Here is a 22439-nt window from a genome sequence, read left to right on the forward strand (position 1 = left end):
GCATTGGTGACACCAAATTCATATATACTAACATCCCTGCTGTACTCTGCATGTCACTATTGAATGCCCATCATTTTTCTGGGTTATTTCCATCACTGCACCACATGTTTGAGATCGCATATAATAAAATCCTCAAATTCACTGCAGGCCATCATAACAGATCACATCTTTTCTTGTTCTTGAGTAGCCTGTACTGATTAGAAATTTCCTACGAAAAATATAGCTATGCATTTCTCATAAGCATTTATACTTTTCAATTTGTCATTCATTGTTTTTAACTACAGCATGTAAATAATCCCCTTGTAAACTTAGGTTGCTTGTTGGGAGATTGGTTCCATTCCTGAGTGCAGTGATTTCATGTATCACGGTGCTGCTTGCAAACTATAGAAAAAACTCCCTCACAATCTGATGTACATGCTTGAGAAGAAAGTTTTTCAAGTCTTTGCAAAAAATAACCTGTTTTTAACTAGATATGTAATAATAGCATCACCTGTGAGAGTGATGTCCTAATGTGCATCAGCAGTGCCACCCCAAATTGACTTTTTTAACATTACTGTTATGCCTTACTTATAGCTTGACCTCAAAAATGTAACTGCATTTTCCACAGACATGAGATATGTTTCATGTGCTGAATAACTTGATTAGTGACTCCTCTGATGATGTATTTGCTACCTGGGATATGGAAAATTATATTAAGATCTATTCAAGCTTTACTTTTCAAGTTGTAAAACCAACAACTTTAGTCATTACACTTTTATCAAACTTTCTAAACAATAATATATCTTTTGTCAACTTCATAATACTGTTTATTTGCCCATGTTACCTGGCCTCTGGCAATTGACACAGAGAGTTAAGACTATTAGCTGTAGTTTCTAGGGTACAGGGTTTGATTCTCTTAGCCTCATTTATTTATTGACATTTTATTATCAGGAAAGTCTGACTTGCTAGAAGCCCATTTTCAGCGGAGGCTGGGAAAGAAAAGCTACAAATTATTACAAAACATTTTAAGAACAGTAGTTCGACAATCTTCAAAAATAAAACAAAAACATCTGCAATTTAAATAATTATAACAAATTAGACATAATACAAAAACATTTGTTGAGAATTGATACAAGTTATATGACAATTATTTAATATTTAGAGAAGTTTTGGACAGTTTGTAGAGAAATTAAAGGTACGTTGGTCTAATACAAACAGGAACTGTAATATGAAATGAGGGACAAATAGACTTATGGTATATTTAGAGAGAAATTCAGGGGAAGATAATTTGATAGAAGTAAGGAAGTAAGTGAAGACGAGAGAGTAAGGGGGTATAAGGAATGAAAAGGTACTTGTTCACATTTAGGGATATAGTTTATCCTGGTTTTGAGCAAGAACAGCGACAGATTTTAGCAAAGAAGTCTTTCAGAGTAGTTTTGAAAGATGGGAGGAAGGGTACTGACCTGATGGAAACAGGAAAGGAGTTCCAGGCCTTAGCAAACTTGAACAAGTACAGGCAATGCTCAGCAGATTTGATAGGTTTGTAGACATGGGTTTTTGGTTACTGGATCACAATGACTGACTGGGAACATATTTGTGTTGAATTTTTTTTAGTGCTGAACAGGCAGATGGATGCTGGATATACTTCTTAACTGTCCAGATTTTCGCAGAATGTCTGGATTTTTGCCTCATATTTTTGGTTTTTTTCCTCATAAAATTTTGTTTTTCTGGTAAATTATTGCAAATAGCCGAGGTCTGGAGTAAAAAATAATGACATACATCTGAGTTTCAGACGTCCTAATCTTTGAAACATTTATGCTAATGCAAAACCTGTTATTCTATCAACCTTGTAAGTTTATAAGAGCAGTACTTTAAAATTGCCCCTGTTTTGGGACTTTGGCTTTGTCCAGATTTCTTGCTCTAAGAAGTTGAAAGGTATGATGCTGGATAATTTTATAGGTGTTAAGAAGCTGTGTATATGTTAGTTGATGAGGCAGTTCTAACTAGTTTAGACTTTTTAGTGCTATACATTGGTGGGTTCTAAAAGGGACATTTGCTGGAAATTTAGCAAGGTGGGACTGCCGTAAAGAAGAGTGGGGAGAAGGTAAGTAGTGTGAAGTGTAATTTTAGTTGCATCAGTGAGAAAGATTTTGGCTGTGTAAAGCACTCGTACTTTTTGATGAGTTTTTCTTATGCAATTTTGTATGCGCAGGTTGAATGGAAGATTGTCATCCACTATCACCCCTAATAATTTGCTATGAGAAGTGACTTCAATGTTTGTATTTTCATGAGAAAGGGATTTGGAGAAAAAAGTAGTTGTTTGGTCTTTTTTGGGTTGGGCATGAGTTGTGAGTTATGATGCTATGTTTCAGGGGCTGTTAAAACTTCCTGAGTAATTTTTTGGAGGTGTACCATCTTGGCAGATGTGCAAATGAGAGTGGAATCATCTGTATATTGTATTACGGTGGCCTGTTGTGTGGATATATAGAGGCTGTTAGTGAAAATGTTAAAGCGGAGGGGAACAAGGATAGAGCCTTGTGGTACATCTGTGGTGCATGGGAGGTAAGGACAGAGACTGGAGTGCCATTTTACTGACTGATATCTATTGGACAGGTAGATTTTGAACAACAGATGAGTGGGCTGTGAGAGACCTTGTAAGGACATTTGAAGAACAAGTTTGCTGTGTCAAACTGTGTGGAAGGCTTTAGACAGTTTAGAAATAAGGAAGACACTAGTTTGCCATTATCTCTCTCTTTAATGACAGTATCTATATAGGTTAGAAGGACAGTGTTAGTATTATGAGAAGGACAGAATCCATGTTGTGTAGGGGATAAGAGTCCTTCCTGCAGGAGATAGTCTAGCAATTGTTTTTAATACATTTTTCAAGTGTTTTAGTGAGGGGAGATAAGATTGCTATAGGTTAAAAGTTATTAATGTCTGTTGAATTTCCTCCTTCATGCAGAGGGATAACGTGTGACTTTTTTCAGAGAGAGGGAATGTGGGATTACTGGATTGGCCTATTTATAAGGATTGAGACAGGATAGGCAATGCTATTGGCTGCTGTTTTTAGGTACTCATTTAGAAGGTCATTAGCTGAAGAAGAGCATAATTTAAATTTGTTTAATAGTAGTTTTGCATAGTATGTAGGCACAAGTTTAAAGGCGAAAGTGGTTGTGGTGATATGTGACTGTTGGGGAGGGTTGGGATTAGATGTTGAGGAATCCTTTGGTAGAGATGCTATACTATCTATAAAATAAGAGTTGAACTGTATTGCAGCTTTGAGTAGTAAGTTATTGGGAGAGGGGTTTGGGTTAAATTTTGGCTGGGGTGTAAGATGTCTTTAATGGATGCCCAACATTTCTTAGGGTTGTGTTTAGTATTATTCTAAAAGCTATTATAGCACAGTTTTTTGTCTTCATTTATTTGCTTTTTAGTATGATTGCAAAGCATTCTGAAGTTTTCAAGATACTGAGGTAATTTAATATTTTTGCCATTCTTTCCATGCATTTTCTCTATTCTGCATTAACATTCTACTCTTTTTTGGTCAGCCAAATTGCATTATTTGTTTTTAGTCCCTTCCTTCTAGGAGGAGCAAGGCTATTTAGGATATTTAGAAAAGTTGTACTGAGGATTTTTAGTACGTCCTAGTTAATTGATGATAGGGTAGTAATGAATTTTTCTGGTTAAACTTGGAAAGGTTGCATGTTGTTTTATAAATATGCTGTTTAAATAGATATGCGAGATGTTTGGTCATATAGATTGGAAGATTGCCTACTGTGTGACGTTGAGCAAGTCACTTAACCAGGTTTTCCTCCTGGGTTGCTCCAGAAAAGGGACTGTGTGTCCATATATCATTGTCACTGGCACAGCACAGCAGGTAACACACCTGCCTTTGATGCAGAAGGCTGTGGGTTCTATTTCCACACCATGCAGACTGACTGCTGACACTGCAGTGTAGCATGGGGGGGGGCGGTGCTGCACTCCTGAGTGTGTCTGCACTCCTGAGTGTGTCATCATTTGAAAGAGATGTTAATCCAAGGTCCCGTCTGCTTGAGCTTGTGGTAGCTCAGGTGGATTGAAAAGATCCCATGGCACTTGTCAAAAAAAAGGAGTCCTTTATTTACATAACACATTAATTTCAAATTTAAATTTTTACATAAAACTGTACATATTTATAAATTTACAAAAGTACACAATTATTTACTCAATTACCTTCTCATACATGCTATTTTCTTATTTATGCATTTTTCTTAAAGAGTAGATCCCTGATCTTTTCTCCATAACTGCCATCTGATTTTTCTTAATATCATTGATAATATCCACTTCACATTAAACACAATCTCATTTAATCTCTCATCCCAAATTACCCATACATAAAATAACTTTTTGTCCATTCTTATTTGATATTCTTTGTTTTTATAATATCCATATCCATTCATATCCATGTTTATATTGCTACTATCTTTTAACTCTCTAAAAACTTTTCTTCACATAATGTTTCCACTCTTTTACAGTAAAAAAAAACATATTCTGTGGTTTCTTCTTCCCCACAGTACAGACATATTCTTTATTTACTTCTTATAAGGCATATTTGCTTTCACTGGTAATTTCTTTATTCCCAGTCTCCACAGAAAACCCTGACATTATATTTTATTACTACATAACTTATTTGTTTCTTTTATTGATTTAATGTTTTCTTCTAGTAAATTTTCCCATGGTTAATACTATAATATTGTACCATTATATTCTTATACCATGTTATCCAGCCTTCTACTGTCTCATCAGTTGTTGTCTTCCACATTTTTGTTTTTCTTGATAGTTTTCTATTTCTTAATTAAACCATTTTTTTCTCTCTTATTTCTTATTGTCTCCCAAAACTTTTCATACCTAACGAGTTTTACTACTAATTTCCCCTTTCTGTCATTTATCCATTTCAGTAACTTATATAAATTTAACAAAGCTACAAATACAACTGGGTTTGATAATCCCAGTCCCCCTTTCATCTTTATTCATATGTATAATACTCCACTCTTTACTTGGTTTAATCTAGAACCCAAATAAATGTAAAAAATAATTTAATAATTGTTTTTCATACAGTCTCGGAATCATAAACACTGAATTTATGAAATCAGCTTTTGTATAAGATAATCTATATATCTTTCATAAATAACAAATTTATTTTAATTCCTTTAAAAGGTTTTCCCATTGTGTACCACATACTGTTTTATTACCAAAATGTATTCCCAATACTGAAATTTATTTAATTGTAAATTGTATTCCTATCTTTGTCCTATCTCCCAAACCTTAATGCTTATCCTTATTTAATGTCATACCTATTTATTTTAAATAATCTACTGCACAAAATATGGCTTTTTTCAGACTTAGACCATTTTAGTTATTATAATAATATCATCTGCTTCTGTCATCCAAACTCAAATATCTGCACCTGTTTGTACTGCATACTTTGGGTTTTTCATTTTACAATTCACCTTACTTGCTACCATATTCATAACTAAAGCAAATAATATACCACTAATAGGACAACTTTGTCTTATCCCATTACTCATCCCTATTTCTTTACTTAACCAGCCATTTATTAGAATTCTTATTTTATTATTACTATACCTTGTCATGCAAACTTTCTTAATTTTACCACAAAAATGATATGCCTTCATTAGTTTCCATGATTTCATACGCTGTATCAAATCAAAAGCTTTAATAATGTCACCTCCCATAAGTTATACCTCATCTGTTCTGTTTAAAATATCCACAATTTCTTTTATCATTAGCAATTCTTTCTTGACATCACTTTCCTTTCATACCTTATAAATTTTCTTCCGTTATATTTTCCATCTTGTTTTTCAGTCCGTTTTGAATTATCTTCATAAATATATTTTATAACCTGTATTATTTAATACTATTGGACTCCTTTTTATATCTTCTTTTTAACCTTTTTTCCATATGAATTTTAATATTCCAATACACAATTCCTTATAACAAAAACCTTAATTTAACCATATATTCAAAAATGTAACAAATATTCTTTCTGCCATTCCATTAAATTTTTAAACACTTCACATCCTATTCCATCCGGTCCTGATACTGACTCTATATTTACTTGTCTAAACACTTTGTCTACTCATATATAGTAATCTATTTTTTATTTCCTTATTTACTTGAGCTGAAAAAAAATGTCCATATTTTATTACATTCTGTCTTTTTTTCTGTAAACATTCATCCGAGTAATGAACTACAGTTTCTATAGTCTGTGTTTGTTTTCTTTCTGCCTCTCCTTTCTTAGTTTAATTTCTGTCATTACACTATTATCTTTTTTCATAATCTTACTTATGTATGCTGATACATTTTCATTTTTCCTTGTAATAAGTACCTTTGTTTATACAACAAGTTCTTAATCTTTTTGTAATTTCTTTTATATAATTATTTTTATTTAATGTAATACTCTCATTGTTTTCTATATTTTAAAAGCATTTTCATGTAGGTCTACATATCTCTGTTTCTATCTTTCTCATTTTCTGCCATTGTAAAATATATATATATTTTTTTAAATGTAATCTACCATTCTGACCAATTAACACAGAATGCCATCACAGTAGCACAATCTCTCCATAACTGTATATTTTTTTCTTTTCCCTTTTCATGCCATTCTTTTTCATTAATTCTTTTTATTCTCTTTCCTATTTTTATATGTTTTTTTTCATTCATCTCCATCCATATTGCTAAATGGTCGGTAAATCCTGTTACAGTTTTTTCTCCTTCTGCTACAATGATTCCTTCAGATATTATAAAGTAATCAGTTTCAGATTTAAGAATACCTTTTCTATATGTCCAGTCCCCTTATTTCATAACTTCTACTATTTTTTTATATCCTTTCCTTTCTTTTTTTTACCTCTTAAATCTCAGTTAAAATCATTTATTATTATAATATTCATATTCACTACTACATAATCTAGCAATTGCTGAAATAATTTCTCCCTTTCTTTATTAATAACATAAGCATATAAAGCTGCAATTCAATATATTTTCCTACCATCTTAAATCAATAATAATCTTCTAATTTTTACTAGTATTACGTCTAATAATTCAGTATTCTCCTAAATTATATTGCTGTCCCTGAACAATGTTAATTTCCCAAATTCCATATTATATTTCCATCCCATAGTTTCCTGTTTGCAATCTTTCATCAGTTGTTAGGAATCTTCTTTCTTTTAGTACAATTATGCCTCCATCAGATTTATTGCACCATTCTAAAACTCATATCCTTCTTACAATATTCTAATACTGTTTACATTTACTAAAAGAATTCTAAATTATTAATCTCTCTTTTTCTTAATTTAAAGGAAATAATTTACTATTTTAATTTACATTACTGATTATCCATTTCCTTTCTTTTTTCTTTTAAATGTATTCCTTTAAACTTTCTTTTCCTATAGTCACGTTTCTTCCAGTATAATATAAACTTTCCAGTTTGCATCTTCTTCAGCACTGACTTCTGAATATTTTTCTATCTCCTTTCCATCCTCTTGTTCTTTATTATACTTTTCTTTTTCTAAATTATCTTCAATTTCAATTTCTATCTCTTTTTCATTTTGTTCTATATCATACTCATTTTTTTTGATTATCATTAAACTCTTTTTTACAGTCCATCCTTAAATGCCCACTTTGATTTATAACATCCTAGTTCACATTTCTTTGTATCGTATCCTGTTTTTTCCACATATATAGCATTTCTTTTTATCACAATTATTCACAAGATAGCATCCCCACATAAACAAACTTGTCTTTGGTTATCCCCAATATTTTACCACACCCCTATTATCATCAACATTTATAATACTTGGAATATGCACAATTTTTCCATTTCTATTTTCAAAACAACATTGCAATCCTATTCCCCAGTGGATAAACCCCTGTTGTCATAAACCTTTGAAATGTCCATCACTTCTTTACAAATATTTTTTCAATATTTTTTTAAAGTCTCTCCTTCTACTTCAGTTTGAAACTGTATATGTATTTTTTTTTCATTTTTTAGGGAAAAAAAATTACTACATGACTATTCCAAGGATTGTCATTTTGTCTGTTTTCATACTTACATAAACATTTTTACATTTAATGAACAGTCTTAAAAATAATGTCATAAAATGTGATTATTTATCAAAATAAAAGCTCTTACCTCTTAGACTTTGACACCTAAAGGTAATATTATAGTGTCCCATACCTCATATCTATTAAATTCAGTATTCTTTTTACTTTGTATTCTCACCAGAAACTTCTTTTTCATACTGTTATCTCTTTTTTCTTTCGGCTCATAGTTGCTTCTGACTGTCTCTGTATATGGTTTTTTTTTCTTTGTAATGTTCCCTTTAAAGATTACCTTTGATTCCTCTTGAATTTTTTCCATTATCTCTCCCCAGGAAATGTCTCCTTCATTTTCTAGTTCACTTTGGTTTAAAATCTCCTACAATATATAACCCACTAACCTTCCATTTGGAGGGTTTTAACAACACATTTTTCTTTTGCCATCTCCTTGGACTCAGCAAGCAAATTCTTTTGAAAAATGACCTCCAAATCTTTTATTACTCTGCATACGTCTCCCTGCAAGCTACCATTCTCCTCTTCTCCTTCCATGCCATGCACTGTGCTCCCCGCTGCCACTGCACTAGAAATTGGACATGCACATGTATTCACAGCTAGGATGTCTGTGAATACAGATCACTATTGATTGCAGGGGAAGTTCCCCAATGCTCCGGCCAAATTTCCCATAGTAGTACTAATACCACCTTGGGTCTCCTCTGAAATGAGGTTATTAGCCTAGCGGGATTAACCTGGTCAAAAAAGGATAAATAAAATAAAAACATATATATTATTTTGTTCATTATAGACTGTAAATGTAAATATATTTTATCAAGTTTAAAGTTTTTCTACCTGGGACATAACAGAAAATGGGACTTCTCAGATGGATATTTTCCAATTAACAAATACAGTAAATGCATACATACATAAATTCATATTGTTGGCCTTTGTGGATTGCCACATTATTAAATGAGTCTTTTTGGATATCTTGGCTTTGCTCTGTATGGTGATTCATAGCTCTCAATTGTCCCTGATTTTTTTAGAATTTCTGTAATTTTGCCATAATTGTTTTAAACTGTTCCTCGTAAATATTGTTATTTCTGGTAAATTATTGAGGATCATAGTCAGTCGATCTTCTTCTTCTGGCTTTTCCCAGTTAGGGGTCACTACAGCAGATCACCTGTCTGCTCATGATTGGCAGTGGAGTTTTACGGTGTTGAGTTGCCAGCCCAGCACCCAACCTTCCACAGAAGGCACACATATGCACACACTCATACCTAGGTCCAATTTAGAGTGTCCAATCCACCTACAGCATGTCTTTGGGATGTGGGAGGAAACCGGAGCATCCAGAGGAAACCCACGCAACCACAGGGAGGACATGTAGACTCCACACAGAAGGCACCCCAGCCAAGGATCGAACCAGAGAACCTCTTGCTGTGAGATGACAACACTAACCGCTGCAAGACCGTGGCCACCCAGGACTGTAGTCAGTCAGTAATGCCAGAAATTAGAGTTCCACACTTCTTATCGTTCATAAAATGCATGTTAATGCAACAGCTCTTGTTCTATTAACTTTTTAATTGGAGTAGTATTTAATATTATTCCTGATTTTGGGCATTTGAACCTCCCCCATTATTGTCGACATTGTCCAGACTCAGAATTCTTGAGAAAACAAATTGAAAGGTATGAGTGGCATATACTTTTAGGTTACTGTCATAGTTTATTGTGTGTGTTTTGAACTGTGCAAAATGGAGACCTGTGGTCATTCCACAATTGCTTATAACATTTTTTCTTGCTGTGTTGTCAGACAAAATATGCATTGGCTCATATTTCTGTATGTGTATACAGTATCTTATTTTACCTTATGGATTGTCTCAATGTGTTATTTGCATTTAGTCTGCATTACATACTTGGCTTTTTCTGCTTACACTACAGACATTTGCAAAGTATTTGATGGATTGCATTGGTTCTGGTATGGTCTGAGTTCCTCTATTTTTTGATGAACTTGTCATAGGCTTCTATGGGCAGTTATTTGTTGGGTGACCATTGCTGTATGTGGGGGACTATTCTCCATGGCAATTATTTGCCAGGTGGCCTTTCGTATATGTGGGAGACTATTCCCCATGTGATGCTTCCATATTCCTCAACAGCTTATCTTTTTGGTTATCCTCTGTGATACACATGGATAGTTCATCTTTTAATAATACATCACCACCTTATTCATTTATTTTGTTTATATACATGCACTCTTCTTCCTCTAAATTCTGGTGTAGTACATTGGCATCTGTTTGAGCCATGTGTGTGTATATATATATATATATATATATATATATATATATATATATATATATATATATACTGTGACACTGATGCTTTCTTTACAGCTACATGGAGCTTTGGGATTGCATTTGTGGTCTTCTGTACATTTTTGCTGGGTTTTTTTTCCTAGTGGAATTCCCATAAAAGTGTGGCATAGTGGAGACATTTTGGATAGTAGTATCATTTTTGACTGTCTGTGCCATTGGCTCGGTTTCTACCACAGTATGGTTTGCAGTTTTGCAGAGACATTCATTTTTCACTGTCTTGACCTGTGTCAATATATATATATATATATATATATATATATATATATATATATATATATATATATATACACACACATACATACACACATCTGAGTATTTAAAAAGTTGAAAAAATAACTGATTTTCCATTGACATGTATATTATAACATATATAAAGTAAAAACCAAAAGATGCAACCGCTCTGATCAAGAGACCAAAACTCACAAATCCAGAGAATAGTCAAACAAAAAAGAGGTAGGTCTCACCACGATGTTGCTGAAAATAAAACTCTGTGTCTCCTTATAGTAAAGGCAAAAATACAACTTTATTCCATAAACAACAAGGATAAGCGCTTTCGCGTAGGTAATACTATGCTTCATCAGATAATTTTTAGAATTTAGTAACTCTGTATTTAAATTCAAAAAGGCGGGAACTTAATTGATTTCAACCTTGATTACATAATTAAATAATTGAACAGTTATATGCATGTTAACACTATTCTCACTGTTTTTGGAGGACAACGTTCTCCCTTCAAAACAGAAAACAAAGTATACCTATAGAGTATATATATATATATATATATATATATATATATATATATATGTATAATGCATTTGCTGAGTAAATTCAAAATAATTAGATTTAATAAACATTCTATAGACTCATGGACATTAATGACATATTTATGTAAACCACTTTTTTAAAATCATTTTTAAAATGCTCAATTCAGAATGAATGCTTTAAAATCAACTTATTTGTTTCAACAAAGCTTCATTGCAACCTCACTATTTCATAAGTTATAATACTTAATTCCTTAAAATATAATTTAATGTGTGTGGGTTATATAATTATATACCTCAATGAAAAAACCAATGTAAAAAATATATATATATAAAAAATACCAGTGCATAAAAATATGTAAATACAAGCAGCCTTATAGTTTTAATAGTAAAAGTAATATAAATAAATAAATATTTATGCTGTTACAAAAAACTTAATAGCTAATAAAGATACATATAGTTCATATGGAAAGTTAATTCAAAATTGCTATAGGTTAAACTTGGATAAGGTGCTATGATTTTGTATGTATATGTACATAAAAACTTTTGTATAAAGTCCCTTCATATAAAGATAGTACCATCAGGCTATAAAAAGTTAAGTATAGCTGGTTGAAAAATATATATGTATATGAAACATATACCACCTGAACATACTACATAGTTGGTATATTGCTATCTATTATTTAAGATGGGTTTAATAGAAACAAATTTATTTAAACCTGGTAAAAGATGAGCTCCTAGCCTAAATATCCACTTCAGCTCTGCCATGGCTAAACAATTGCTTGTGTCTCCTCTTCTTTTATTTAGAGGGACTAATTCTAAAACTCTAAAATAGAAAACATGTTCTTTGTTGTCTTTAATGTGCAAGGCTAAGGCATTATTTTCACAACCCTTCTTGATCTCATACAAATGGTTGTAAATTCTATCTGTTAGCTTCCTTTTTGTCAAACCAACATAGAAAGCTGTGCATCTATTGCAGGTTGCTAAATATACCAGATTCTTTGTTGAGCAAGTGGCATAAAACCTAGGAGTGAACTTAAAATCTAACACCGGATGAGTGTATACTTGTTGTGTAGAAATATAAGAACATCTACTGCAACTCATACATGGATGGGTGGCTACTCTATTGCTAGTTTTAACAGATGTATTATTATTATGGGTGAAAGTATCGCATAAAATTTGTTTGAGGTTTGGACAATTCTCATATAGAAACCTAGGTTTTTCACCTACTATATTCTTCACTAGTTCATCTGTGATTAATATATTCCAATTTTTACCAATAATTCTCTCAATCTGTTTCACATCACTGGTATATTTAATTCCATATCTCAAATTTCTAGAGTTATACTGGGTAAACTTGTTGTGTGTAAATGCAGTATTACTAACTGTCTTAACAACACTGTTAAGTGTGGGATCTATCTTAACTTGGTCTTTTATTACGTCTTGTCTGATGCTTTTTACCAAATGAGTATCGTAGCCTCTATCAATGAATAAAGACTCCAATTTATCCGCTTCTTTAGTTAATAAGGTGTTGAACTTGCATAGCTTTGAAATCCTTATAAACTGGCTTTTCACTATGCCAGAAAAAGTGTGCCTCGGGTGCATGCTATCAAAGCTAAGCAAAGTGTTAGTCCAACATGGTTTCCTATAGACAGATGATGAAATGCAACCTTCATCATTCAAAGTAAGAGTTACATCTAAAAAGTTTATACTAATGGGTGAGGATTCCATAGTAAACTTGAAGTAGGTAGTTGTATTATCCAAATAACTCAAGAAGTGTTCAAAGTCATTCTTTGTGCCTTCCCATATAACTAGAACATCATCAACAAAACGTTTATAGTATTTGACTCTACTGAAAGATGGATGATCAAATAAATACTTCTTCTCCCAACTAAAAACTACCAGGTTGGCATATGTATTCGCACAGGGGGTGCCCATGGCAACCCCCCATGTCTGTAAATAATTGACATTGCCAAACATAAAAACATTATTATTAAGCACCAAATCAAGAAGTTGACAAATTAAAATGATTTTGTCTCCAGTGAATGTTGGCTCACTGACTAGTAACTCTCTAATAGCTTCTAGACCTATTTCATTTGGAATGGAGGTGAACACATTTTTTATATCCAGTGTCACTAAGAGGTACTTATTAGGTATCTTGTCTAACTTCAATTTCAGTACACTATCTAGTAGTTCATAAGAATCTTTCAGAATAGAGGGTATAGAATCTACTATTGGTCTGAGATTATGCTCAATGTATTTCGAAATATTAGAGGTAACCCACCCTTTTCCTGAAACAATGGGCCTCATAGACATAGGTATAACTTGCTTATGAATCTTGGGTAAACCTTTTACAACTGGTGTTAAAGGGTGTTCAGTGAAAAAATAGCTGTGAAGATCAATGTTGATCTGTCTACAGTATAGTAAATCATTGATAGTTTCCTGTACATTCTTGATTATTTTGTTAAGATCATTAGAACTGATGATATTATAAGTATTAACATCAGAAAGTAAATCTAACATGAGTCTCTCATAGTCATGTGCATCAAATATGGCAATCCCTCCTCCCTTGTCAGCAGGTCTGAAAACTACTTCTGCTGTTTTCTTAAATTTATTTAGCGACTTATATTCTAAAGGAGAAAGATTCACATAAGCAACCTTCCTATTCCGTTTAGAGAACAGTGAATAAAAATCATTCTCACATGTTTTTAAAAAACTTTCCACACTAACTGATGGTGTTGGAACATAATTACTTTTACGTTTAAAAAGGCTATTAAAATCAGTGGTTATCTCAGTAGTATCTTTAAAAAGCATTTTCAATGAAACTGTCCTACAAAACAAACGTAAATCAAACAAAGTATCTGTTAAAGTGCTACTCAGTGCAGGAATAAAGTTTAAGCCTCTGCTTAGTAGCGCAATGTCTGCATCATCCAATACCAAACTAGACATATTGTAAGGCAAAACAGTAAATTTCTTGCTTTTCTTGCATCTTCGTACCTTCCTCCTGTTAGTTTTCGCTTCCTGGGTCCTCTGCTGTTCGATCTCCCCCTGTTGCGTGTGACCTGTTTTATTGGGTAGGGTAAAAAACGTGTATCGTGCTTCACTTTTGGTATTGCTCCTGAAGCAAATTCTGGCGGAACATCCAGGAAAGCTTGCTGGTTTGGCGGTGGAGTCGCAGGAACACGCTCCCTAAAATTAGCAACCGCAGGGGACGTGGGTCCAATGTTAGGACCTGTAGGGTTCCCCGAAACCACAGGAGTATGTTCGTTAAGGTGAAAATCAGCTCTAGAGGAAGAAGCAAGCTCAGCCGATACGTCATCAACACGCTGACGTGCTTGCGTAGCATTATACCTCGGCCAAACAAATATCTGGCCGAGAGAAAAATCTTTATAGTCTCTTTGAAGTTTTTCCAACTTTGTTTGTTTGAGCTTGTCACTAAAGGTGTTGATATGTCTACAAATATCTTGTAATTTAGACTTACAGTGCTCAGATTTGAAGCGAGAAACAATGTTTTTATAAGTGGTATCAATCTTGATCCGCAATTCCGCTTCCAAAGGTGCAAAGAATTCATTAAGGAGCCTCATATAACTAAACCCCAATTCAATATTGAGGTCTTGCCATCTTTTCAGAAGAGTGGGATGGCTTTCTCTGTATGTGGGCATGCAGAGAACCCGCATGCCCCTAGGTACCACACGGAAGTGTATTGATGCTTCCAAATGCTGCCTTTGCCAGGCATAACGTTGCAGTCTATAAAGATCTTCTTCAAACTCTTTGGAGAGTTTGAAGAAGTCATTCAAGTTCTCATCAGTATTTGGTACACTTCTGGTATCAGCAGTCTCTTCTAGGTCCAGAGCCAATAAAGGGTTTATCTGGCAATGTAATAGTTCATTAAGTGCAGTACTTGTGTCCCTCGTCTCTGGCCGATAATCTAATTCAACATTGGATGGTTCCATCGTGTCAGGTAGTCGCAACACAAAACAGATAGAGTAAAAACCAAAAGATACAACCGCTCTGATCAAGAGACCAAAACTCACAAATCCAGAGAATAGTCAAACAAAAAAGAGGTAGGTCTCACCACGATGTTGCTGAAAATAAAACTCTGTGTCTCCTTATAGTAAAGGCAAAAATACAACTTTATTCCATAAACAACAAGGATAAGCGCTTTCGCGTAGGTAATACTACGCTTCATCAGATAATTTTTAGAATGAAGTAACTCTGTATTTAAATTCAACATGCATATAACTGTTCAATTATTTAATTATGTAATCAAGGTTGAAATCAATTAAGTTCCCGCCTTTTTGAATTTAAATACAGAGTTACTTCATTCTAAAAATTATCTGATGAAGCGTAGTATTACCTACGCGAAAGCGCTTATCCTTGTTGTTTATGGAATAAAGTTGTATTTTTGCCTTTACTATAAGGAGACACGGAGTTTTATTTTCAGCAACATCGTGGTGAGACCTACCTCTTTTTTGTTTGAACATATATAAAGTCTGAAATCCAAATGCCAATGTATATGAGTGTGTGTGTGTGTATGTATTTATATAAATGTGTGTGTCTGTGTGTATATGTAGACACACACACACACACACACACACACACACACACACACACACACACACACACACACACAAACTCTCACACACACACACACACATATATATATATATATATATATATATATATATATAAATATAAATATATGACATCTGGCATTTGGTACAGAGGTTAAGGTTGTGAGCCATAATTTTAGACAATACATTCAGTAAACACTGCAAGAAAGACTCAGCCAAGCTAGAGTCTTTACTATGTGGCAGCCCATGAGATATATGCAAGTGACCCTTAAGGACATACCAGTATTTCAGCTACATGGCTTTTAAATGTCCATGACTTTTTGCTTTTTACTTTTTTAAGTGATTATGGGTACATTACTTATAGAACATTCAGCACACAAATGACACAAAATGAGCAGTCAGTAGGCGAGAAAGTGTAATTTTTATGCAAATTATGAATATGTGCCATATTAATATTCTATTAATAACTTGACTCAGACTATACTTGGTACTTCAGTGCATTAAATGAAAGCTTACATAATTCTGAAGAAGTTGTCGCTTATATCTGCTGTCTCCCTACTATTAATTTTCAGATTTTTATTCTTGTTTAGTAATAAAATATGCATTACACATAAATATCACATTTTTTGTAAATATCTCAGCCATTGTCCTCCTGGACATATTGTGGAGCAACACTTCACTTGCTCAGACAACGAGTCAGAAGTGCCTCCTTAGACAAGTGGGGTTCTCGGTACCAGAGGAAATGTGAGCATTTTTCCAGAAATATTATTAACATATTACATTAATTATTATGTTAATAATTTAAACAGCAGGTGCTTATGTTACTTCATGGTACCACATAAAAGTATACCTAATGCTGGAAAACTTTACACTGATAGCCAATGTCTAACTAACATTGTTTTGCAGATATTTACATTTATTTGTCTATTATATATGCAAATATGCTTATACTTAAGAAAAAGATAAAAATCTCAAAAATAAAGTGAGATCTACAAAACTGATTTGCTACAAAATGAAGAGTACATATGCATGAATAAGTACCGCACTGACAGTAGTGGGCTATCTACTATGACTTTGGAGATATTAATACTTGTTTGCATAATTATAATAATTAAATTTACATATTTTCTAATTACTTGTTCAATATGAAATTTCTCTTTGTCGGGCTGACATACTAATATCACCATTGTGGGTCAGATCCAGTACAAGGTGATCTAGGCAGCTACCTAGGGTCCAGTGCTGTCTGGGGAGCCCATGACCATTATTAAGAAAGAAAGAAAAATAAAAAAAAATAAATAAAAAAAGTGTTCACCCACATGTCTAAACCACTGATTATCAGGGACCATTTGGCAGAACTGTTTTGACATGAAAGAGCTCGTCTAATTGGCTGAAATGCAGAACCAATGAGAGAGGAACGTTTCACTATTAAAATAGGATAATGAACTCATTTTGAAAAAGTCAGTGAAGTATGAAATCGTCCTTATGGTTTGTAGCTTAGAGCATTTATGTACATTAGCTAGGAGCTTATCCCAGAGCTGCAACAACATATTTCAGACCTCTGATGCAGTTATGGCTCCTAGCTCAGAGCAATTGCATATGTTTAGCAGCTTAACTCAGAGCTACAAAGGCACATTTGATGACGACCCTATGCAGTTACCAGTTGCAGTTATTTGTATGTTAACTCTTTACAGTTCTGGAAAAGGTATTTCTGTGGATTTTAGGTAAAGTAATTCTGTAGACGTTTTGCTATTTGAATGTCGAAGTAATATGTGTTTTGGATGAACAGCTATAGAAGAGTTATGAAAAAGAATCATGATTCCTGAATACCACCCATAATTAATCATAGATTTACTCAGAACATTATTTCTTTCCTAGTGCTCTTTACAGCACTTTGTGCATGTGTAAAATTAAATAATTTACTGGATGCCTAGCATCATGCATACTGTTGGCACTAATGTAGCACTTCATCAAGCTAAATTTTTTGTTTTGCAGAATAAACTCTGCATATGTTTTACAGGAAGAGTTTTAATAGGAAAAAAAATGAATAAATACCACCTGTAACTCTTTTTCTACTAAATCCTTCACCACCAAATCAGACCCTATGTGCTTCTCTCTGGACTACAAATTATCAATGGTTATTGATTACAACATCTCTACAACCTCTACGGCTCTTTCAAGGTGCATCTTTGGAGTAACTAGCAAATCTGCCTCAGCTATCAAATCTCCAGTCACTCTTGTAGCTCTAACTTCCAGAAATAAATTTTTTGTAGCCTCGTGCCCAGATTTTTAGTAGCATCAGCTAGTATTCTCTGAGTTTGAACCTCAACAGACAGTTGTTAGGATTCATGCCATATCCTTTTGGTTCTGTCCCTGTCAGTGGATGCCTGATAGCAGTTATTGTAGTTATAGATGAGCCACTCCACTGGCAGGTACTTGATGAATGGTAGCTTGTGATAGCAAGTCCAGAGGAGGAATAGGGCCAGTGTTGATGGCCACAAATGGCTTTTGGGAGGGAGCTTCCTAGCAAGAATGGGGTGCAGAGCTCTTTTGCCCTTTTACCAGAGTGCAGAGTATTCCTGGGAGCATCATTGTGCTTCCCTAAATATGAGAAAACTAAAATCATGTGACACAAAAACTGATTTCCTTAGCACTTATAACAAAACACAGGCTCAGGCAGGAGAAACCAGTTTTGGGTTTAGCATCACAGTTTCCAAGTTACCAGTTGCTAGGCTGTGAGTCTTACAGAAACACATGATATTTCATTGAATGGTTTCCATCTAACCAAAGTTGAAATGACATCTAAACATTATTTGTAATGTTGAGTTAATTTATTATTTACTTAAACATACAACTGCTAGCCTGGAGAGCCATTAATAAATGAGGTGTGTTAGGAGTCTATAATTTAAACATAAAATATTTTGCTGCACTCAGTGCCTATTAATAATCTGCTCGACATAGGCTATGAGATGCTTCCTGTAGTGCAGAATCTGATTCTCTCAGCCTTCTTTTGTCTACTGTGTGACTTTGACCAAGTCACTTCACCAAACAGTGCTCCTAGGCTGCTCCTGAAAAGGGCTGTTTGCATTCAGTGTGCTATCCCAGGATGCTGACACATGCATTATTTATTTATTTTATTGACATCTTTTTACCAGGAAGTCCACTGGGCCATGCTAGCCTATTTTCAGTGGAGGCCTGGGGAGAAAAGCTCCACAGTAACAGGTAGAAATGACAACAGATTATAGTATTGTTCACATTGTAACATAAAATACAACCTGCCTATACACATATAAACTTATAACTTGCACATAAAAGCAGTACATAAAAGTTTCATAACCTTAGTATTTACACAGAAAAATATTTTCATAGAATGAAGTGACCCATTGAGACAAAGATCCAACTTGCAAAAAGCAGTACATAAAAGTTTCATAACCTTGATATTTACATAGAAAAGTATTTACATAGAATAAAGTGACCATTGTTAAAGCCATGTATATCTCGAACAAGGGCTACAAAGTTACAGAGAAGTATACAGTTGAATTTGGGTATAGACAATTTTGCTATTTTATCAGTAGGTTAAAACGTAGGTAACTGCTGAAGCATCAGTTGAGCAATTACATATCCATGTAAAGGAGAGGTGACTGTGGAGGGCAGCTTTGAAGATAGCTGGTGATGGTTGTAATCAGACTGGAGCTGGAAGGTTGCTCCAGATTTTGGAGATGGTCCACGAGTATAGTAATTGGTCTCCAGGGAGTTTTGGCTTGCGTATTTGGAGCAGATATTGCTGCTCAGAGAAAAGAGGACAGACTGGATTATATAGGGAGAATATGGAGATTAGAGCTGGACAATCGTGAGGTTTATAGATCAGTTTATGAGCGGTGGAAAGCTGGAGAAGGAGAAGATAGTGGGGGAGCTCAAGCCATTTCAGTTGCTTTAAAGCAGTGCAGTGGTGAGTAGAGTGACGACTGTGGCAGATTTAGCAATTTTGTTATAGAAAGTGTCTAATTTGGCCATGAGAGAAGACTGCAGATTGGTTAGTAAGGGGTCCCCATAAGTTAGTCAAGGTAGAAGATAAGATAGTGCTAGTGCTTGTTTGAAAGGGAGAGAGAGGAATTTGTTATGTCTATATAGCAGCCCAAGTTTTTTGTGGGTCTTACTAATATTGTTTTTGGATGTGGTGATTGAATTTAAAATCTTTATCAATAATTACTCCTAGCAGTTTAGTGTGGGTAACTACTTCAATTTGGGTGGAGTTATGAGAGAAAATTTCGAGGTCAGCTTTATTTATGGGCGAGTTTCTCTTGGGAGTGAAGATTATAACTTTGTTTTTGTTGGGGGGGGGGGGTTTAGGGAAAGGTGATTTTTTGTGTAGTCAGGATTCTACTGAGGAAAAAGTAGCCTATACATTTGTCATTTGAATTCCTGAAAAATCTACATAGTTGCTAAGTAGTGCTTTACTATATGACATGGCTGAGTTGAGGCACTCAGTCCATTATCCTGCCTAGACCCCCATTTGACCATGATCCAGCTCTGGAAGTGTGGCCTGAATAACTTTTGTATTTTACCTCTTTTTGTAACTTTTATAGCTTTTAAGATATTTAAATTTGTTTACATGTAGGTTGGAAAACTGCGGTGGTGGTGCTACGGTAGCGTTGTCGCCTCACAGTTAGACGTTGCCCGTTCGATTCTCAGTTAGAGCGTCTTCTGTGTGGCGACATGCGTGAATGGGCGTTCCTTCATTGAAGGTTGTGCGTTACACCCAGCAAGCCAGCACATAAAAACTCTATTGCCAATCATTAGCGGACCGGAGTTCCACTGTGGCGACCCTTAACCGGGAAAAGCCGAAAGACACAAACAAACAAACATGTAGGTTGGAAAACTGCATTCCTAGAATTTTGGCTAAGGCAAAAGCTGTCCAGGCAGGAATTGTGCAGGCATCGGGAGGTGTGGAATTTATTCAGCTTAGTTGTGAAAGAGTAAAGAAACTTGCTGCTGGTCAGGTAACCACAGCAAGTTCATTTCTGTTTCAAGTGCTGCAAATCTGTCCTGTTTGCATATGTAATTATAGCTCACAACTACTAAACAAATTGTTCAGATAGTTAAAATAGTTTCATTAGGGGGCTATTTATATAGGCTATATATAAGATATAATAACCTACACTGAAGCATTATTAAATACCTCAGTTACACTTTAACATTTAAAGACCTACACAGATTATTAATTCATAGTTATTATGACTTAAATGTATATATTTTACTTTATTGTGCTTTTCAGTTATCTCCTGAAAAAATGATCTCTCTTATGAATCTATTGAAATCATTTGATAAGAAAACATATATTTCAGACCCATTGTATGAGGACAATAGCAGAACTAAAATTAGAAGTGAAATAAATGTTCTTTAAAACACCTGTCTGCACTTTAAGAAGAAATGCAGGCAGCAAACCTCTGGAATTAGTTATAACTGTCATATCATATACAACACCAAAATTATACAATTTTTATTTAAAATATTATTTTTGTAATTTACTTTGTTGATAAGGATGAACTCTTTATTTTTTTCTTGGATCTTAAACTCCTTGTCATGACATTACAAAAGACTGAACCCATGATGCCTCTCTGCTTAAATTACGGAATGTTGTTGTGTCTTTCGGCTTTTCCCGGTTAGGGTTCACAACAGCGGAACTCCTCTCCGCTAATGATTGGTAGTTGATTTTTACGTGCTGAGTTACCAGCCCTGACGCACAACCTTCAACGAAGGAATGCCCATTCACGCATGTTTCCACACAGAAGACGCTCTAGCTGAGAATCGAACAGGACAATGTCTTACAGTGAGGCGACAACACTACCGCAGCACCACTACTTAAATTACGGAATAAGAAACCATATTTCCATGCTAACTGCAACAAAAGGAGAATGTAATAATTCTAGAAAATCAAGTTATCAATTATGTCTTGCAGGTGAAATATCTCACACTGAAAATTAAATTAACATATGTGATGATGTAGCAGTGAGGTTACAATTTAAGTAGCTGCTCTTCTAGAGAAGTGAGTTGAATACCAAGAACACTTTACTGCTGTATGTAAATCATTATACAATACCTACCATGACATAATTTTGTGGGTGAGATCAAAAACTGAGTAGATGGTGAAATTTAAGCATAAAAATATAACTTCTACTGTTTTTCAACCCTGCTTGCAACTTTAACAACAAGACTGTAACAAGAAATTAAAGTATATATAAAACAAAGATGCATGGGAAGTGCAGACAGACACTTAAATAATTGAAAAGGGTTTTCAGGTTCAGCACATTTCTAAACAATGCTTATTATGTGAAGCTTATTGAAATCAGAAATTTTTGTGACATACTCATGAAGTTTTTCTTTTATGTGATACTCATGCAATTTATGTATTTTTAAAGGACCCAAAAGTTACAGAGAACATGGTCACAGAATGTTGTTGATCTGGTGGCACAGTACACAACTGAAAGGTGAAAATGTAATCAAACTATTATATGAAGGACTGGTACACATAGGATGTCTAAACATAGCAGGTAAGTTACCAATTTCTTTGTTTAATTAACTGATTACTTCTCATCACACTAGTCTTGAAAATAACTAGCATTTACATTAGATTTGGTGGTTCATTCAGTTTATGCTAGCAGAGCAATGATTAT

The 22439-nt window shown here is 34.2% G+C and overlaps 1 protein-coding gene across 2 annotated transcripts in view; it reads left to right on the plus strand.

Annotated features, from left to right (window-relative positions):
* Nucleotides 1–22439, plus strand: part of ANKDD1B (ankyrin repeat and death domain containing 1B) — a 1083940-nt gene that overhangs the window by 990156 nt on the left and 71345 nt on the right. For both annotated transcript variants that reach the window (XM_044063959.1, XM_044063958.1), the window contains exon 14: nt 22185–22316. In XM_044063959.1, coding sequence (XP_043919894.1) covers nt 22185–22316 — 132 coding nt within the window. The remainder of the gene's footprint in view (nt 1–22184; nt 22317–22439) is intronic.

Source organism: Protopterus annectens, chromosome 2.part2 (genome assembly GCF_019279795.1).
Source record: "Protopterus annectens isolate FY-2018-M chromosome 2.part2, PAN1.0, whole genome shotgun sequence".
Classification (NCBI taxonomy): Eukaryota; Metazoa; Chordata; order Ceratodontiformes; family Protopteridae; genus Protopterus; species Protopterus annectens.